Genomic DNA, 19,088 nt, shown 5'->3' on the forward strand with positions numbered 1-19,088 from the left:
GGCTTGGGGGGGGCAGTTGTACTAGCCTGGATTACATAGTAAGATCTTGTCTAAAACAAAAAAACAGCCCCCCTTTAGTCCCAGCACTCAAGGCAGGAAGGTTTTTTTGTGACTTTGAATCCAGTCTGTTCTGCATAGGGAGTTCCAGGACATACATAGTGAGAACTTGTCTCAACATCTACACCCTCCAATAAAACAAAACAAAACAAACAAACAAACAAACAAAAAAAAAAAAACGGAACATTATAGTACCGTACAAATCTTTGGCATGGAGACTTCTGGGTTCCCCTGCCCCCTCCCAAGAGTATATATACTGTTGCTAAATTCAGTCTTCCTTTCTTTCTTTCTTTCTTTCTTTCTTTCTTTCTTTCTTTCTTTCTTTACTTATTTATTTTCTCTCTCCCCTTTTCTCCCTCTCCCCTTCCCCTCCCTCCCTCTCTCCCTTCCTTCCTTCCTTCCTTCCTTTTTTGTAAAGACAGTGTTTCTCCGTGTAGTCCTGACTATCTTGGAACTCATTTTGTAGACCAGGCTGGCCTCGAACTCAGAAATGCGCCTGCCTCTAGGCAGGATTCAGGCCTTTTGTAATTTGTGGATGGTTTTTGTTTGAAAAGGCCGGCTAAATTCTGAGGCAGGAAAACAAAGGCAGAAGACTGCTGAGAGCAGAGCTCACCTTCTGTCTCACTGTTCCAAGATTTCAGTCTCGATCTAAAATATACATGGCTCCTCTCAACAAAACCCTATCATTAAACCTACCTGCTTACCCAGAAGGAGGCTGAAAAATCAGCAGTAGAAGGAAGTTAACTTGGACATGCTCTTTGGAGCTTTACTTCTGTATGTCATCCATGTTCATATCCTAGTCCCTGTAGCATTAATTCTGAGTTAATGTTGTGTTTCCACTGGTGGTTTGTTATTGTTTTGCTGTTTTAGTTGGATTCCTTAGCAACTAGATAATAGATTCACTATGAATGTTAGCTTCTGGATATGTACATGGATTAATAGTTTGAGATAAATAAATCTCTTTTGGAACTAATTGTAACTGTTTTCTGAATGTCACAGACCATGAATTTAAAGTGTTAGAATAATGTTTCCAAGTAAAATGTATGAGAGCATATTAAAAATCTTTATTTGGTATTGGCTGAAAATTTGTAATTTTAATAATTCTTTTACATGTTCAATATTAATGTTTATACTCAGAAATTAAATTGCCTATTTCCTTTCAGTCCTACATAAAAATTTGAGTGTCTGATTTAATTTTATAAGGACATTTTTAAAGCCATTAGATTAAAAGATTTCTTTATTAAGCTTAAAGAAATGTTTAAAAACTTAAGATTTGGTTTCAGTGTGAGGTTAACACCAAAACATATGTAAACTTCATATGTAAACTTGCCCTACTCTTACCATTATAGAGTGACATTCCCACAGCCCAGAGGAAGCGGTTTACTAGAGTGGAAATGGCCCGAGTTCTCATGGAGAGAAACCAGTACAAAGAGAGACTGATGGAGCTTCAAGAAGCTGTTCGATGGACAGAGATGATCCGGTCCGTACAATGGGTGCCCTGATGTTTCCCATTGTTTCATTAGATGCATGCACTCCTTCATTGCCAACTAAAGTACTGCATTAGATTAACACTAGAACAAGATCAGAGATAGGTAGTACAGGACCTTGAAGGATGCTACCATAACCTGTAAATGTTGCTACTTAGGTGTAGGTGTTGCTACTTAGGAATAATGGTCATTTTTTAAAATATGAAAATTGATATTATTCTGTGTTTGTAAATTTCACATATGAAAATTATATTTATTTAGTATCTTCCTGTAAAATATACTTGACTCCCCCTCCTTTTCTCTTCATGCAAAATGTACCTTCTATTGACATCTTTCAGTCAATTAGATCTTTGTTTTTTATCATTAACATGTTTTAATTGGTTCATATTAATGGAGTTAAGTGCCAGTATGTGCTGGTGCAATGGTCATCAAATCCAGCTTCTCTGTATTCATTCTCTCCATCTGCTGTCCTCTAGGAAGTGCTATTTTGTATTCAAGCTGACTTCCTTTTTACACTTTCCCATGTGAGAGAGAGTTCACGTCCTTTTTTGGGTGTTAACGCTCATGTAGTGCTGTCATCTAGTGGTCATGGTGTCAGTAACAGTGTTCCTTCTCTAATTCAGAAATAGCTCTTGAAAAGTTTGACCATTAGTTTACTCATATGCATAAGTTTAGATTATCACATCAAATTTATACATTAGTTTGTAAATCTAACCTCCAACCTTTACTTCCTTATCATTACATCATTTATAGCACCACTTACTTATTAAGTGGCCTACCGGAGCAGTATAGTTGTAAACTGTTTTGTAAGTTAAGCATGCAGGTAAAAAATAAAACTTCAGCTAAGGGTGGAGATTTATAAAGCAGAATTTTAAAAATGGAACTAGAGTATATCTTTTCAATATTTTTTTTTCTGCTTTGCTATTATGAACTTCCTGGGGCTCTGGCTCTTTGGTGAAAAGAGGATAACACCTGTTATTTTTTTTTTTTTTTTTAATTTAGGGCATCACGAGAAAATCCAGCCATGCAAGAAAAAAAGAGGTCAAGCATCTGGCAGTTGTGAGTATACTGAGGACCGTGAGCATAGGGGATGTGTCAAGACAAGAACATTATTCTCACTTTCCCAGCTGAGAGGAAATAGCTAAACTGAAATTCTTTTCTTTAATATACAGCATGCCAACTCGGTAAGGCTGTGCTTGAGGACCCAAAGTAGGCTATCGTAAGCTGCATTGTGTTGGTTATGCATTTGGTGGAATCTTCTGCCAGTTTACACAAAATAGTGGGGAATTGTTTGTAAAATTGACAGGTACATGAATCCCCATCAAAGAAAAGATGATAAATGTAGTATTTATAGTGCTTGCTTTGTCTCTGTGTGTTAAACTCTATTATGTTTGTACCAGAAGTAGTGTGTGTTTACTGAAGTTAAAACTTACCCTTTAAGAATTAGTCTGTTTACTGGAAGCAAAAATATTTTAAAACTGTGGACATGAAAATAGTTGCTTAAATTGAGCTTAGAAAGTTCCTGCTATGAGTTAACCTGGTAATGACTGTTCAAAGTGCTGCACACTGAGCTTCTGCTGTCAACACACAGTTGTTACCTTGCTGCTTAACATCCACAGTAGGAGCTAGCTAAGAAACCTATATATTGTGTTTATTTAGTAGATGCTTTCTTTATGCAGGAGTGTGTCTTTCATTATGGAACGTGCATATTAAAGAACAGGCTGTGACTGACAGCTCAGGCTGTAGTAATATAACTATAAAAACTGCTTTTGCTAATATCTAACTCACTGCCTAGAGCATAAAAATTTATGGAAAATCGGCGGGGATTGGTTTTTCAATGCATGTAATAGATATACTTGTGGATTTTGTTTGTTTGTTTTGTTTTATTAGTTTCAGCCGCCTTTTTAGCTCTTCAAGCAATGCAACAAAGAAGCCTGAACCCCCTGTGAATCTGAAGTACAATGCACCCACTTCTCACGTGACTCCCTCCGTAAAGAAAAGGAGCAGTACCTTGTCTCAACTCCCTGGTGATAAGTCCAAGGCATTTGATTTCCTTAGTGAGGAGTAAGTATTATGAGCAATGGTCATACTAAGAGTGCATTCAAAGTTAGAATCTCTCACCCCTTATTTCACAGAAGTTCAGATAACTCTAAAGAAACTATTTTTAGCCAGACATAATTGGTTAATCCCAGTACTCAGGGTGCTGATACAGGACGATCATCACTAGTTCATGGCCAGCCCGATCTGTATGGACAGTTCAGGCTAGCATCAGCTACACACTTAACCTTGTCTTAAAGAACAATGGAAATTATTTTGTAGGGTGGGATTTTGGGAAGAATAAAAAGAAAGATGGGTTTCCATATTGTGGACAGATGCCTTATAAGTAAATTACCTGTAGGATTAGACAATGTAATCCTAAACATATGGAAACTGAGGCAGGCAGATTGCAATTTTGAGGACATCCTGGGCCACAGGGTAAGACTTTGCCCCAAAATGCATGAATGACTTGTAACCAGTACTTAAGAAAGTTGCACTTCGGGCTGGAGAGATGGCTCAGAGGTTAAGAGTACTGGTTACTCTTCCAAAGGTCCTGAGTTCAATTCCCAGCAACCACATGGTGGCTCACAGCCATCTGTAATTGGGTCTGGTGCCCTCTTCTGGTGTTGAAGCAGACATGTAAGCAGAGCATTGTAATCACAATAAATAAATCTTTAAAAAAAAAGAAAAAAAGAAAGTTGCCCTTCAGGACTAGTGCAGTCTCAGCAGGTAAGGTTGCTTGCCACCAAGCTTGGTAAACTGAGATTGATTCCTGGGATCCATGTGTTGGAAGGAGAGAATTGCCTTCCACAAGTTGTTCCCTGACCACCTCAGGCACACATTCAAACACACACTCACACAAATGCACACACTCTGGATAAATAAAATGTAATATAAGTTTTTGAACAAAGAAAATTGTACTTCATAGTTTTCAAAGGAAAATGAATTTTTGTTGACACAACTTCAAATATCAATAGAAATACTGACTACTTAATTTAAGCCTTTAATCTTAAGTGTTTTAATATTTCCTTTGGTTGCCAAAAGAACTTGGTTTTCCCTCTGATTCTGCATGTGAACAATTTCATCTCTTAGATGAATTTTTCTCTCTGAAAAATTATTTCAAAGGTGTTGGGTTAATATTGTACACTATGTGTAGTTTCTGAAACACCAGTGGATTTTATAAACTATGGTTTATACAGAAAGTCACCTCACCCCCCCAAAAAAAAAGGCCAAATAAAAGAGCAATTATTTTTAGAATCATTTTTATATCTTACTCCATATCTCTAAAGCTCACTGAGTCAGTTTGTCTTTTTGTCTTCTAAAATTAGATGACTCAGAGGTTAAAAAGGACCAGGGTTTGGTTCTCAGCACCCACATGATGGCTTGTAATGATCTGAAACTCTAGTCCCAAGGAATCCAATGCTCTCTCTGGCCTCTGAGGACACCAGGCATTCACGTGGGGCACAGACATCCATGTAGGCAAAGCACTCAAAACACATACAATAACTAAATAAATTTTTAAAAAAGAATGAAATAGTGGGTAGAATATAAAAGTTTAACTTAATCATTCTCCTAAGGATACTATGACACAATATCCAGCATTAGAAAATTCTTATTATTTGTTAAATAAGAAAAGGAAGATCCCAAATTACTTCAGAATTTTTTCCTTTCATATATGGCATCTGAAAGCCCATAGTTTGATGACTAATAACTAACTCAGTTTCATACAACGTGCTGCTACTCCCCAAAGAAGGCTGGCTTCACAAATGTGGAAAGATCAGCTTTGGTATAACCCTTGAGTTGGAGTATGTGCATGTGGGTTATATGTACCCCAGGGTAGCCAGGAATTCTCTATGAAGTTGAGGGTGACTCAAATACTGGGATTAGAGGTTTTACTGGAGTCACTTCATTAAAATTGCAAATGTCGTTTTCTAGAACTGAGGCTAGTTTAGCTTCCCGAAGAGAGCAAAAAAGAGAGCAATATCGGCAGGTAAAGGCACATGTTCAGAAGGAAGATGGTCGTGTGCAAGCTTTCGGCTGGAGTCTGCCTCAAAAGTACAAACAGGTAACTTGGGAATGTGACTCGAGTGTCTAGCAGGAAATACAGGTTGAGAGGAGTATGCTTGGAAAATGTGAACTGAAAATAATATCATAAATTGTTCATTTCAGCCTGCTTGGACTTGGTACATTTAGAAAAATGTGGAGACTAGGTGTTTTCAGGCTATTTTTAGAGCCCTATAATAATAAATAAAACATTCTAGGTCTACACTCCTAAAAGACCTAAAAGCGTTTTTTTATGCAAACATGTACTCATGCACATATGTAATTATGAACTTCTGCCTCCTATTAAACTTACCTACATATTGTCTGTAATTGCTACTTGAGGTTTTACTTATTTTTCAAGTAAGAAAGACAAAATCAGGCTGAACTTGATTTTAGGAGCAAATATGCAACAACCATGCTTACCTGCTTACCTATTCTCAGTGGTTCTGTAAGTTCGGTGTTCATGGAACTTACTAATATGTGTCCCCCTCTATTAGGTGCCCAATGGTCAAGGGGAAAATAAGATGAAAAATCTACCCGTCCCTGTCTATCTCAGACCACTAGACGAGAAAGATGCATCTATGAAGGTAAGCTAATTGTGACACCTTTGACTTCCCAACCTCTAGGTAGATTCCCCCACAAAAAAATATTCAAACTGTGTTTTTATAGTAAAATGATTGCTTATTTTAAAATGTGACAATTTTTTATATTTTTATATTTTTTATTTTTTTATTTTTATATTTTATATTTTGAGACAGAATCTCTATATAATCTAGGATGGTCTTGAACTTTCTTCTGTATTTTGGCCTCAAACCCTTTAACTCTGCTTTATTCTCCTAAGTGCTGTTACTTTAGGCATGTGCTACTATACCCAATGCATAGCATTAAAGTATATTAAAGTACCCATGGTTCTACCTTTAGTTACTTTAAGAAAAGGTGAAAATTTTCTTAGTATTTATAGAGAAAAAAATGACATACTATCTTTCTCTCCCATCCCTACCTCCGAGAAGCTGTGGTGTGCTGTAGGCGTCAATTTATCTGGTGGCAAGACGAGAGACGGTGGTTCTGTTGTTGGGGCAAGTGTATTTTACAAGGATGTTGCTGGTCTGGACACTGAAGGCAGTAAACAGCGAAGTGCATCTCAGAGTAGTTTAGATAAGTTGGATCAAGAACTCAAGGTAAGTATGTACCATATTTGATCTCCTAGTTTGTGAGTGTAGGAGTTCAGCTCTTAAATACAAAACTTATTGAGGCAACTTGTAGTGTTGCCTCAAATAAGTTGCTCTTTTCTGTTACAAGCATGTTTTCTCGCCAGCCTGGTCCAACAGCTGTGTCAGCCCCAAATAACACACAGAGACGCTGTTGGCCAGTTACTAATATTTCTTATTGGGTAGCTCTGTCTTAAATATTAACCCATTTCTATTAATCTAAGTGTTTCCATGTGGTCTTATCTTAACCAGAGAGAGGAGCCAGGCTCTACATCTTGAATCTCCTCTACTACATCTCCCAGAATCTTCCTTGTCTCCTAGTCCCACCTATCTTGCCTTCCTATTGGCCAACAGGGCTTTATTCATTAACCAGTAAGAAAAACATATTTACAAAATGACATCTCCCATCACTTTTCCCCATATATTCCTTTAACATTCATTTTATTGAGGTGTTATTTACATATATTCAAGTGACTACAGTTCCATTTTGCCAAATGAATGAGTCCACTACCACAGTGAAGATACTGACTTTATTTTATCACCAATCTGCTTAACTACTAAGTTTTAGTCTAGTAATACTGATAAGCAAATTATAGTTTGACCCTTCCAAATAAGCTAGAAATAATTTGAAATAATACTGAATTTTAGTGTAAGAACATAGTCTTAAGGGTATTTTCACATTCATATAATTTTAAACATTTTCCTCTGTCTATTCAGGAACAGCAGAAAGAATTAAAAAATCAAGAAGAGTTGTCCAGTCAAGTCTGGATCTGTACCAGCACTCATACAGCTACAAAGGTTATCATCATTGATGCTGTTCAGCCTGGCAACATCCTAGATAGTTTTACTGTTTGCAATTCTCACATTCTGTGCATTGCAAGTGTCCCAGGTAAGTCAAGTTTCTGCCTCCTCCCTCTCGTACTCTCCACACTTCCTTCCAGGTAGAAATGGTGTGTGGCTGATAGATTTGTGCTTCTTTGCTTGCTGTTACAAGTCTTATGTGCTAGTTAAAAGAAGGTTTAAAATAAACTGGAAGCCATTGAATAACAATGTGTTCTTTAACTATTGAAGGATAGTGTGAAGAATATTAAAAAAAAAAAAGTCTCAAAAGACAAAACAAAAAACTTCTTTAAAATAAACTTTAAAGCCAGGTGTCAGTGGCACATGCCTTTAAGCCTTTAATCTAGTACTTGGGAGGCACAAGCAGATGGATCTCTGAGGCCAGACTGGTTTACAGGTCTTCCAGAACAGCACTGGCTATATAGAGAAACCCTGTCTCTGAAAAAAAAGAAAAAAGTAGTAAAGTAAGACATACTATCTTTTGATGTACTAAAAATGAAAATGATTTTTCCATTGTAAATGCTTGATTTGTTTTGTTTTTGAAACAGGGTTTCTCTGTAGCTTTGGAGCCTGTCCTGAAAGTCATTTTGTAGACCAGGCTGGCCTCAAACTCACAAGATCCATCCATATGCCTCTGCCTTCAGAGTATACCACCCACCACCTGGCTAAAAATGATTTCTTTAAATGTATTTTTATTTTCTGTATATGAGTTTATGCCTTTATGTACATTGTGTGCCTGTCTGTTGTCTGTGGAGGCCAAAAGAAGGCATTAGATCCCCCATGGAACTGGAGTTACAGATAGTTGTGAGCTGCCATATGACTGCTGGGAATCCAACCCTGGTCCTCTGCTAGTGCTCTTAACTATTAACCCATCTCCAGCCCCTGCCCTCCAGTGTTTTTTAAAGGAAAAAGTTTTAGTGTGTTTTACTTATTTGTGTGGTAATGGATAGGACATCATACTGCAGTGCCCATTTTGAAGGTCAGGAAATAACTCTGAAGAGTAAGTTCTCTCCTTCCGTGTGGGCATTGGGAACCAAACTGAAGGTCATCAGGCTCAACAGTAGGCACCTGTATCTGCTAAGCCATCTCACTAGCCTTCCCCTTTTCCTGACTTGATATTCAACAGAACTTGTTTTAACCTCCTGTAGCTGCCGAGGAGCTCATTAGCACAAAGGTGACTCAATCTGTTTCTCAAGTTGTACTTTGCCCAATTTCTATTAGTATGAAAAACAATCTTGGGAAGAGTACTTCCAGATCTTTGTTGAAAACAGTGACCTACCTAAGAACTTGCTCTTGTCAAGTGGTAATGCCAGGACTAAAAGAGTTTTTTTTTTATTTTCTTGATCTTATTTGTATGAGTAAATACTGCTGAAACGTGCCCAAATATGAGAACTACTCAGTGAAGTTGGGAGTGTCAGTAAAAAACATAACTGTAGGAGCCAGTGATGTGTCCATGTCAGGTGGAAGGCCAGCCTGACCCTATATAGTGAAATTCTGTCTCAACCTCTTCCCCAAAACAGGGAAAAAATTTTAGATGAAAGTATAAATTAATAAATATACTTAGCAGAGTTAACTTGAATTAATCTGTTTTTGTGTTTGTGGGGAGTGAAGCCAGGATATTAAGTTGAATATGATGCATGATTTCCATTAGTTTTCTGCCCCATTTGTTAACTGATTATATTGTATATTGGCTATATGACCACTAATTAGTTTTCTTTTATACTTTCTGTTACTAATTCCTGAAATATGGAACCCTTTTCAGTCTTGAAAATGTTTGTTTTTATTGTATGTATGTGTGGTGTGTAGAGAGACTGCCTATGACACGGTAGGGTTATAGAGGTCAGAGGATTTATGGAACTGGTTCTCTCCTTCCATCTTAAAATGGTTCCAGGTCAGACTTGGGGCATCAGGCTCGTGCAGCAGGTGCTTTGTCAACTGAGCATCTTGTTATCATCTTTTCTGTTTTGTATTATTATGATTTAGCCACGTGTGGTGGTATATACCTGTAATCCCAGGTTTTAAGAGGTGGAGATAGGAGGATCAGGACTCTAAGGTCAGCCTTAACTACAAAAAGTTCAAGGCCAACGTTGATCAAGTGAGACTTTGTCTCCAAAAATCACACCTCTCATATTGTTGTCTAATGTTTATAAACCCATAGTATAAAAACTTTTAAATTTATTACTGTCTATGGGTGTGCCCCATGCCACGGTGCATATATAGAAACCAAAGGAGAACTTTTGGGAGTTGGTTTTATCTTCCCACTGGTAGGTTATAGGGACCAAACTCAGGTCATGAGGTTTGTGCAGCAGATGCTTTTTTACCTTCTGACCATATTTCCTCCCCTATCTCACTCAAAATAAAACAAAAAAACAGGTATTTGATTAGAATATGAACTAATACAAGTGTTATTTTACCTCTAATTTTTTTTTTATTTTATCAAGATTATTTTAAATAAACTTAACCCTGCCTCTTGGTAGTATATTCTGGTAGCAGTATGTTTCACCTGTGTACTCTCATCTCAGGCCTAGGGTTGCTTTAATAGAAAAAAAGGTGCTGCTTGGTTTACTGGGTATTAAGAGAAAGTTGCTTGTTTTAGGAGCTCGTGAAACAGACTACCCTGCAGGAGAAGAACTTTCTGAATCTGGTCAGGTAGACAAAGCATCGTTGTGTGGAAGTATGACAAGCAACAGCTCTGCAGAGATGGACAGCCTGCTGGGAGGCATCACAGTGGTTGGGTGCTCCACAGAAGGAGTGACAGGAACTGCCACTTCCCCCAGTACCAACAGTGCTTCTCCGGTGATAGAAAAGCCTCCAGGTACACCCGAGGAGAGCCTGAGCCTATCCTGAGAATGTCACATTACAGACTTGTCAACTTCGAAGTAGCCAGGGTGAAAGAGCTGAAAAGAAGGTGCTGTAGTGACTGTGTGAGAGGGGTTCTCCATGTCACTGCAATGCCAAGGAGGGGTCAGTGGAATGGAGTTCTAGACAGGGGTTTATGTGGTGAAAGTATTGGAGTAGAAAAACTCATTCAGCATAGAGTGTTTATGTTTTTATAGAAATGGAAACCGAAAACAGTGAGGTTGATGAAAATGTTCCAACAGCAGAAGAAGCAACTGAAGCCACAGAGGGCAATGCAGGGTCCACTGAAGATGCTGTGGACATCTCCCAACCTGGTGTGTACACAGAACATGTGTTTACAGATCCTCTGGGAGTTCAGATCCCAGAAGACCTCTCCCCAGTGTTTCAATCAAGGTATGCATCCTAAATCAGTAACTTGGAAGAATCTGCACAAATAAAAAGAATCAAAATAGTGTCAGTCAGAATGCCCACTTGATTGTCATTCTTACAGGGAACTGAAAGATGTTTTATTCTCTCCTATTTATTCTCTTTGAAGATTTTCCCATCCATTTCTTAACATTTAAAAAAAGAAACAAACAAAAAAAAAAAAAAAACCAAAAAAAAAACATACCCTTGTCCAAGTCTGCTGGTGTTATTACTGTCTTCATTGTGCTGTTCTGACTTCCATTCTACCAATGACTCTAGTTGTTGGGTCTTTTTTCCCTCCATACTTACTCCCATTCCTTTTATCATCAAAATTAGCCATTGTTTAAATTTGTCATTGTTTTTTTTTTTTTCCCAAAATGAGACGAGGTATCCCTTTTGAATTTTTTTCTCATGCAGATTCTGTTGTTGAAGCCTCTGCTTTAAAGGATTGGTTAATTCAGAGCCATTTAGTACATACTTCGATCCCCTTAGATATAGTTCTTTGTAAACTGGTCTTTTCTGCAATTTATTTTTCTCAGTATATAGAGCAAACAAGAGTTTATTAACATTTTAATTAATTTCAGAATGAAGTCATGTTTTGAATTTGATAGACCAGTTTTATACTATCTATTTACTATGCCCTGACAACCCCAAAGAAGAGGTTTATAAGGAAATATAAACATGTTTTGCTATAATTTATTTTATAAATTTATTATACATTAAAAAATTATACATCAGCTTCCTCTGGGGGTGAGTGGTTTTAAAACAATCTCTCCCTTCTCTGTTCCACCCACCCAGAAAAAAAACTATCAAAAAAAAGTCAAAATAATTAATAACAAAACCATAACTTTTTCTGTCCTGTTTTTGTTTGGTTGGCTTTTGGCTTTTCTTCTTTTTGAGAATTGTGATTAAGGTCTCAGATACTAACTGATGAGTCTTATTACTATATATTACCCCTCCCCCTTACTTTGAACCTTGTTAATATTTCTAGTACAGCTCTTTAACTGCTTCAAGTGTAAGCATTTAACATTGGCTTCTCTGGATTCTCAGTGATTGTTCATTGGGATAAGCTTAAACATAGAACTGTTTATTCCTGAAAACTGAACCTAATATGTATCCTCAGTGTGGGTTTTTTTCCCCTTGTGCTTCATTTTCCCAGTAATGAATCAGATGTGTACAAAGATCAAATATCAGTATTGCCAAATGAGCAAGACCTGGTAAGAGAAGAAGCTCAGAAAATGAGTAGTCTTTTACCAACCATGTGGCTTGGAGCTCAAAATGGCTGGTAAGTACCAGCATCCTAATATGACAATATCCTTAGTCTTCAGCTTCTACGTTTGAAATTTAAAAATGAGCCAGACCTGGTAGTGCAGGTCTGTAATCTCATCACTTGGGAAGTTGTGGAGGAGGATTGCAAGGGCCACAGAACCTTCCATATTAACCATGGCTATGTAGCAAAGTGAGACTCCTCATGAAATCAAAAACCCTAAGCAAAGGATAAATGAAATACAGATGTAAATGAAAAAAATGTAAATAGAAACAAAAAGTGTAGATTAGTACAAAAACTTCATACACACACACACACACACACACACAAAATTTGAAGTTTTTGTTGCAACTTTTGTAAACTAGACTCCCATTAGTTTTAAATGGTAACTTTTCTCTGTGTCACAGAATGTTCTCTTTATGTAATATTCTTAGATGGAAAGGTAAGAAGGATTTTTAAAGCTGAATTTGATAATGGTGGTCCATGCCTATAACCTCAGCACACAGAATGCTGAGACAGGAAGATTATAAATTTTAGGATAGCCTGGCCTAAAACAAGATCCTGTCCCCTCCAAAATACTTAAATCTGGTATAGAATTAAGAATAAATCGGGCAGGAGAGATGGTTCAGAGGTTAAGAGCACTGGCTACTCTACCAAAGGTACTTAGTATAATTGCCAGCAACCACATGGTTGTAATGGGATCTGGTGCCCTCTTCTGGCCTGCAAACAGAAAACGGTATACACACATATATAACAAACAAATAAATAAATAAATTTTAAAAACAACAAAACTCATGCACCATGTGGGGGTGGTGGCACACGCCTTTAATCCCAGCACTCAGGAAAAAGAGGCAGGTGGATCTCTGAGTTCCAGTTCAGTCAGGACTACACAGAGGAGAAACCCTGTCTCAGACAGAGAGAGAGAGGAGAGAGAGAGGAGAATCTGCTCTTACAGAAGATCCAGTTCAGTTCCCAGCACTCACATGACACATGATAACTCACAACTTTCTGTAACTCTGGTTCCAGGCCTCCACAGTTACCAGCCAGGTATGCACATGGTACACAGACATACATGTGGGCAAATACGTACATAACAATTTTTAAAATCTTTTTTAAAAAGGAATAAATCACAAGTTGAAAGTTCAGAGGATGACATAATTTATTCACTTTTTTTTCCCTCTATGTTTCATGTGTATCATATGTAGCATGGCTATCCTGAAACTTGATGTATAAGACCAGGCTGGCCTTAAACTCAGATCTGCCTGCCTCAGCCTCCCAAGTGCTAGGATTAAAGGTGTGGGCCACTATACCTGGCACAGTTTATTCATTTACTAATACTCTTATAGAACAGGGTATTTCCAAAGGTTGAGCAGGGTCACTACATATCTTTTCCATAAGAATCTGACTTAGCCTGCAGGCTATAGTCAGCCACTGTCTGAGGTGAATCACTCTATCATTCAAATTTCAGTGTAATAAAGATGTAGGGTTATTCATGGAAAGGATTTGTGCAGAAATACTAAGGCATAGGGCAACCTAAAGTTAGCTGGTGTCATTGGTTAATACTCTAGTATCAATACTAATTCTAGCTTTTTGGTTTTCATGTTTCTGATTGTGTAAATAGCCTGTTTCTCTGTCTTAGGCACTTGTCTTCTCTTTTCCCTTCCTTCCTCCTCTCTGTTTCTGTCTCTTCCCCTCTTCCTCTCCCCCTCCCTTTCTCTATCCCTTCCTTTTTCTCTTTTCATACAAAAGTATCAAGCCCTTTTCCTAAACATTGAATGGTACCCTGCTTTCCTCTTGGGGGGTGCCTGTAGTCATTGTTAGACAGAAGCGTTGATGATAGCCTGTGCCTTAACAGTCTTGACTTTATTCCTGCAGTTTGTATGTCCATTCATCTGTAGCCCAGTGGAGGAAATGTCTCCATTCCATTAAGCTGAAAGACTCAATTCTGAGTATTGTGTAAGTTGTATTTTTCTAAATTGTTCCTTTTAAAAGTTTTGATTTTTGTATAAAATAGATTATAAGACTATTAAAGTTAGCATGTATCTCATGATAAATCATTATACAAGCTTGATTTATTTGCTTGTTGATTTTAACCATTATCTTAGTTACTTTCCTATTGTTGTAATAAAACACCATGACCAAGGCAACTTACAGAAGGAAGGGTTTATTTGGGCTTATGGTTCCAGAGGGATAAGAATCCATCAGTAAGCAGGCTGGAGCAGGATGCTGAGGGCTCATAGCTTTGATTGTAAGTAGGAAGCAGAGAGAGCAAACTAACAATGATGCAAGTCTTTTGAACTCTGAAAAGCCAGCCTCCAGTGATACACTTCCTCCGCAAGGCCTTACTTCCCAAACAACACTACCAACTAGGGACCAAGTATTCAAATACCTGTGACTATGCATTCAACCCACCACAACTGTTTAAATGAAACTAGAGAAACTGGGTGAAAATGAGATTCTCTAGTGGAAAGAAGACTAGAAAACATGCAAGTAGAAGAGAAAACTATCCAAATTGAATCCTCAGTTTAGTAGTTCTGTATTTGTTTCAGACTGTTTCTCATAGTTTGGGAATACATTGATTGGGTCATTGGTTTGCTAATCCCTTTTCATATGTTGACTGGCAAAGTTCCAACAGTTGGTTCCTAAATCTACTGACTGTGTTAGTTCCAGTCAAGATGTTTGTCTGGTCTGTAGAGTTATGTTGAGGTGTAATGAGATGAGGCACATTGGGCTAGAAAGAAAAACACCTAAGATAATTTCACATGCTATGCATTAATCTCTGTGACATATTTCCATGACAAGATGATGCTCACAGTGAAGACAGGAGCACATTCAAATGCTGTGTCAGTTTCTCATCAGAAACTGGCCCTTTAAGAGGCTCCACACCAGCTCAATAACACATGGTCCATTCTGTGTTCTTAAGTGGAGGTTCTGAAATTCTTCTTCCTATTTACAGACACGTGAAAGGAATTGTCCTAGTGGCCCTGGCTGATGGCACTCTTGCAATCTTCCACAGAGGAGTTGGTGAGTCTTTATAATGTTATACACCAACAGGTTGCTTTACAGAGCATTTTCAAGTAGATTGGCTTACTATATTTGAAAGAAATGATACTTAACGAGAATGAAGTTTTAAGATTGTTGGAATAGTGATGATATGCGTCAGTAAATATATGGATGCCTTTGTGGAGGTATGCACTAGGTGTTCCTGATGGGCAAGTGTGTTTACACAGTAGATGCGTGCACACACACACACACTATTTTTGTGTATATGTTATAATGTGTGTGCATGGGTGTTCCTGTGTGTGAATATGGGCCTGCATGTGCCATAGTGTGTGGTGTGTATGTATAGATCACAGAACAACCTTGTGTTGGTTATTATCTCCTTACCTTGCTTTAGAAAGGGTCTTTTATTATTTACTGATGTGTATGCCAAGCTAGCTGACCTCCAAGTTTCTAGAAATTCTCCTGTTTCCAGTTCCTAGGAGAGCTGAGATAAGAGATACATGCTGCTGTTCCGTTTTACAGAGATTTTGGGAATCTAAGCCCATCTCCTCACATTTACCCAACCAACACTTTATCTACTGAGCCATCTTCCCTGCTCTCTTGATGCCCTTATGTAGTGTAATAAGGCAAAGTTCTTTCATATACTTAATTAGAAAAAAATTTGGCAAGGATAATTTTCTTTTATCCCTTTTTGTTTTATTTTTAAAGATAGAGTCTCACTATGTAGCCCTGGCTAGCCTGGAACTTGCCATATAGATCAGGCTGTCCTTGAATCCACCTGTTTTTGCTTCTTGAGTGTTGGGATTAAAAGGCCATCACACCCAGCCTTATCCTATTTTTAAAAAATAGTTTCCATCTACTTCATTTACGAAAAAATTTGTTATGTTTTGTTTAAGAAGGGTCTTACTCTGTAGCCCAGTTTAGCCAAGAGTTAAAAGTCTTCTTATCTTAGTTTCCCAAGTACTGGAACTATAAATATGTGCCGGAACTATAAATATGTGCCTAACTTTAAAACAATTTTTTTTAGATTTATTTATTTTTTTTTTAGGGAGGTGGGTGTTCAAGACAGGGTTTCTCTGTAGCTTTGGAGGCTGTCCTGGAACTTGCTCAGTACACCAGGCTGGCCTCAAACTCACAGAGATCCACCTGTCTCTGCCTCCTGAGTTTTGGGGTTAAAGGTGTGTGCTACCATCTCCCAGCAGTTTACTTCTTTTTTAATCTATGTGTATGTATGTATGTATGTGCCAGAGGACATCATATACATTGGAACTGTAATTACAGGCAACTGTGAATCATCTGTTGTGGGGGCTAGGAACCAAGCATGGGTCCTCTGCAAGAGTAGTATGTGTTCTTAACATTTCCAGCCCTTAAGCCCCCCCAAATATCTTTCAATTGAATAAAGTTCAGTCATCTTTGATGTTACATTATTTCTTCTCATCTTTCATGTCACATCACTTCTCTGACCACAGGCAGAGACATAGTGACTTGAGAAAAACTGCCTCAAACAGATTGAATTAAGGAAAATATATATCATCATAACTCTTTACTAAATGTGTCATCCAAAATAATTATTCACTCGGTTATTAGATCAAGGAGATATGAAAATATAGACTAATTTGGGTTTTAATGAACCTCTTCTCCTTGTTTGCATATGATGTGTTAGGTAGATGATACTTGGACTCTGTGGACTGATTGATATGTAGGATTGCTTGCTAATGACTCAGAGTCAGCACAGAGAAGGGGCTGTATTTTGCTCTGTTCTGGTCTTCTATAAACTTTTCTATGTTTCAGCTTCACAAGATCTTATGAAGAAGGTTCTGTTGTCATCTTCATTACTTAGATGTGGAAAGATAGGCCAGTATCTTAATCACTTGTTCATAGACCCTTAGTCAGGCAGTGAAGGAGACTAGAAAAAATGAGATAGTAGAAGTTTTGATAAAGAGAATAAAAATTATACTTGTAGAATAAAACAAATTGCATATATAGAGATCAGTACAAAGTCCTCCTATTGGGTTCAAGAGATATCTAAGGGGTCAGCATTATCAAAAACTTCACAAGTCCAGCTTCTAAAATTTTCACTCAGGGTTCAAAAATAGGAACTACAAATAAGTAAAGGAACTAAAATCTGAGGGGAAAAGGAATTGACTCACAATTGCTCCTCTACATGTTCTTTTATTCTTCTTCTGTTCTCCTTCTCTCTTGCTGTTCTGTTTCTCTGTTGTTTTCTGTCTCTGTTTCTTTGTTTCTCCCCAGTTCTTGGGGTAGAGGCATATATGTTTGTAACAATAATTCTTTTTACAGTACAATGTGAGGCTTGAGTTTCTCAGGGTCAGCAAGGCAGATAAGATTTACACACAGAGCAATAAACTAAAACTGCTGAGAAAAACTTTTAGCATCAGTTGCTTAGGGCTGTAGGTTAAAAAGAGGGTCTAAGTTTAATTTGCACAAAAAAAAAAAAAAAAAAAAAAAAACTGGCACCTTCCAGTGCTCTAGACTCAGTTGTGGCGTAGGCCTTCAGGAAAGTTTACTTTTTCCTGAGGATGAGCAAATGGGCTGATTGCCCTTGAATTTATCTTCTCGGGGGAAACAGGCAGGAGCAATAAATCTCTGAGCTAAAAGAGTTAATAAAATAAGAAGTTTAAGAATCTTTTAGTGCAGGGTTAGTTTAGGTTGTCACTTCTCTATCTGCCAGTGAGGTAAAACCAGGGCATGCTTATTTTTTCTATCCACCTAAGTAGCTATGTACTGGTTTCATCCAATCAGCAGAATCCTTAATTCTTCTGAGTTATCTCATAATACGTTGACTGTTTAATTACTGTGTGATGTTGCAGCTTGTAGCATAGAATTACCTGAAGATTGACCATCAGCCCATTAAGACATGATTAACACTTACGTCTCCAGAAACATAGTGTCTATCACAGGCTGGTGATGATCCTTCCTACTAAAGCATATGCAGTGGAAGTCATCAAAGTGGGATTGATGATGGATTTATAAAGGATGATAGGTATAACACACAAAACTGCTTGGTTTGAGGAGACATAGAAAATTGGGTAATGGTAGCTCACACCTTTAATCCCAGCACTTAGTGTTAAAATTTATTTTAAAACTCTGGAAGAAAAGTCACATCATACAACAAGGCTCACATAGGTTTATTTGAAGAAGGGGGTGGGGGGGGACAGAGACTGGTCTATGGGAACAAAGGTGGTGGAAGAGAAATGGGGAGAAGGAAAGAGAGAGAAAAACCGGGGAGGCGATCAAGGCCCACCTTTTAAAAAGGAATGAAGCGAATGTGCACAGGTGGCTGCAGCTGAGAACACATCCTGTCAGGACCCTAAGGGCAGGCCAGTACAGATGCCTGAATAACTAACACTCTAGAGGCAGAGGCAGATGGATCTCTGTGAGTTCGAGGCCAGTTTTGCCTATAGAGTGTGTTCCAGAACAGCCAGATATACACACACACACAAAAAAAAAAAAAAAAAAAAAAAAAACCCTGTTTCCGAAAAGAAAAAAGGAAAAAAAAAAGACAGAAGTGTAACAAAGTCAAAGTCAGGGTTATATGTAATCGGATGTTTGTTCCCTGTCCCACTAGCAACTCCCAAATAAACACACTGAGACAATATTACTTATAAATGCTTGGCCAATAGCTCAGGCTTATTATTAGCTAACTCTTATTTTTAAATTAAACCGTATTTCTATTTATGCTTTGCCACATGGTTTGGTACCTTTTCTCAGTATGACATGCCATCTTGCTCTCTCTGTATCTGCCAGCAACTCTCTGACTCTGCCCTTCCTCTTCCTAGAATTCTCCTAGTCTGGCTCTGGCACTCAATCTCTTCCTGCCCAGATTTTTATTAGTAAATAAGAGTGATAGATATTCATAGT

The 19,088-nt window shown here is 37.9% G+C and overlaps 1 protein-coding gene across 13 annotated transcripts in view; it reads left to right on the forward strand.

Moving 5' to 3' along the window:
* The window catches only part of Spag9 (sperm associated antigen 9), a 117,463-nt gene that overhangs the window by 82,019 nt on the left and 16,356 nt on the right, over positions 1 to 19,088 (forward strand). For all 13 annotated transcript variants that reach the window (XM_051198129.1, XM_051198284.1, XM_051198365.1 and 10 more), the window contains 12 exons: positions 1,407 to 1,537; positions 2,547 to 2,603; positions 3,435 to 3,608; positions 5,517 to 5,646; positions 6,122 to 6,211; positions 6,635 to 6,802; positions 7,550 to 7,721; positions 10,269 to 10,487; positions 10,729 to 10,924; positions 12,096 to 12,221; positions 14,079 to 14,159; positions 15,160 to 15,227. In XM_051198129.1, coding sequence (XP_051054086.1) covers positions 1,407 to 1,537; positions 2,547 to 2,603; positions 3,435 to 3,608; positions 5,517 to 5,646; positions 6,122 to 6,211; positions 6,635 to 6,802; positions 7,550 to 7,721; positions 10,269 to 10,487; positions 10,729 to 10,924; positions 12,096 to 12,221; positions 14,079 to 14,159; positions 15,160 to 15,227 — 1,612 coding nt within the window. The remainder of the gene's footprint in view (positions 1 to 1,406; positions 1,538 to 2,546; positions 2,604 to 3,434; positions 3,609 to 5,516; positions 5,647 to 6,121; positions 6,212 to 6,634; positions 6,803 to 7,549; positions 7,722 to 10,268; positions 10,488 to 10,728; positions 10,925 to 12,095; positions 12,222 to 14,078; positions 14,160 to 15,159; positions 15,228 to 19,088) is intronic.

This window comes from Phodopus roborovskii, unplaced genomic scaffold (genome assembly GCF_943737965.1).
Source record: "Phodopus roborovskii unplaced genomic scaffold, PHOROB, whole genome shotgun sequence".
Classification (NCBI taxonomy): Eukaryota; Metazoa; Chordata; class Mammalia; order Rodentia; family Cricetidae; genus Phodopus; species Phodopus roborovskii.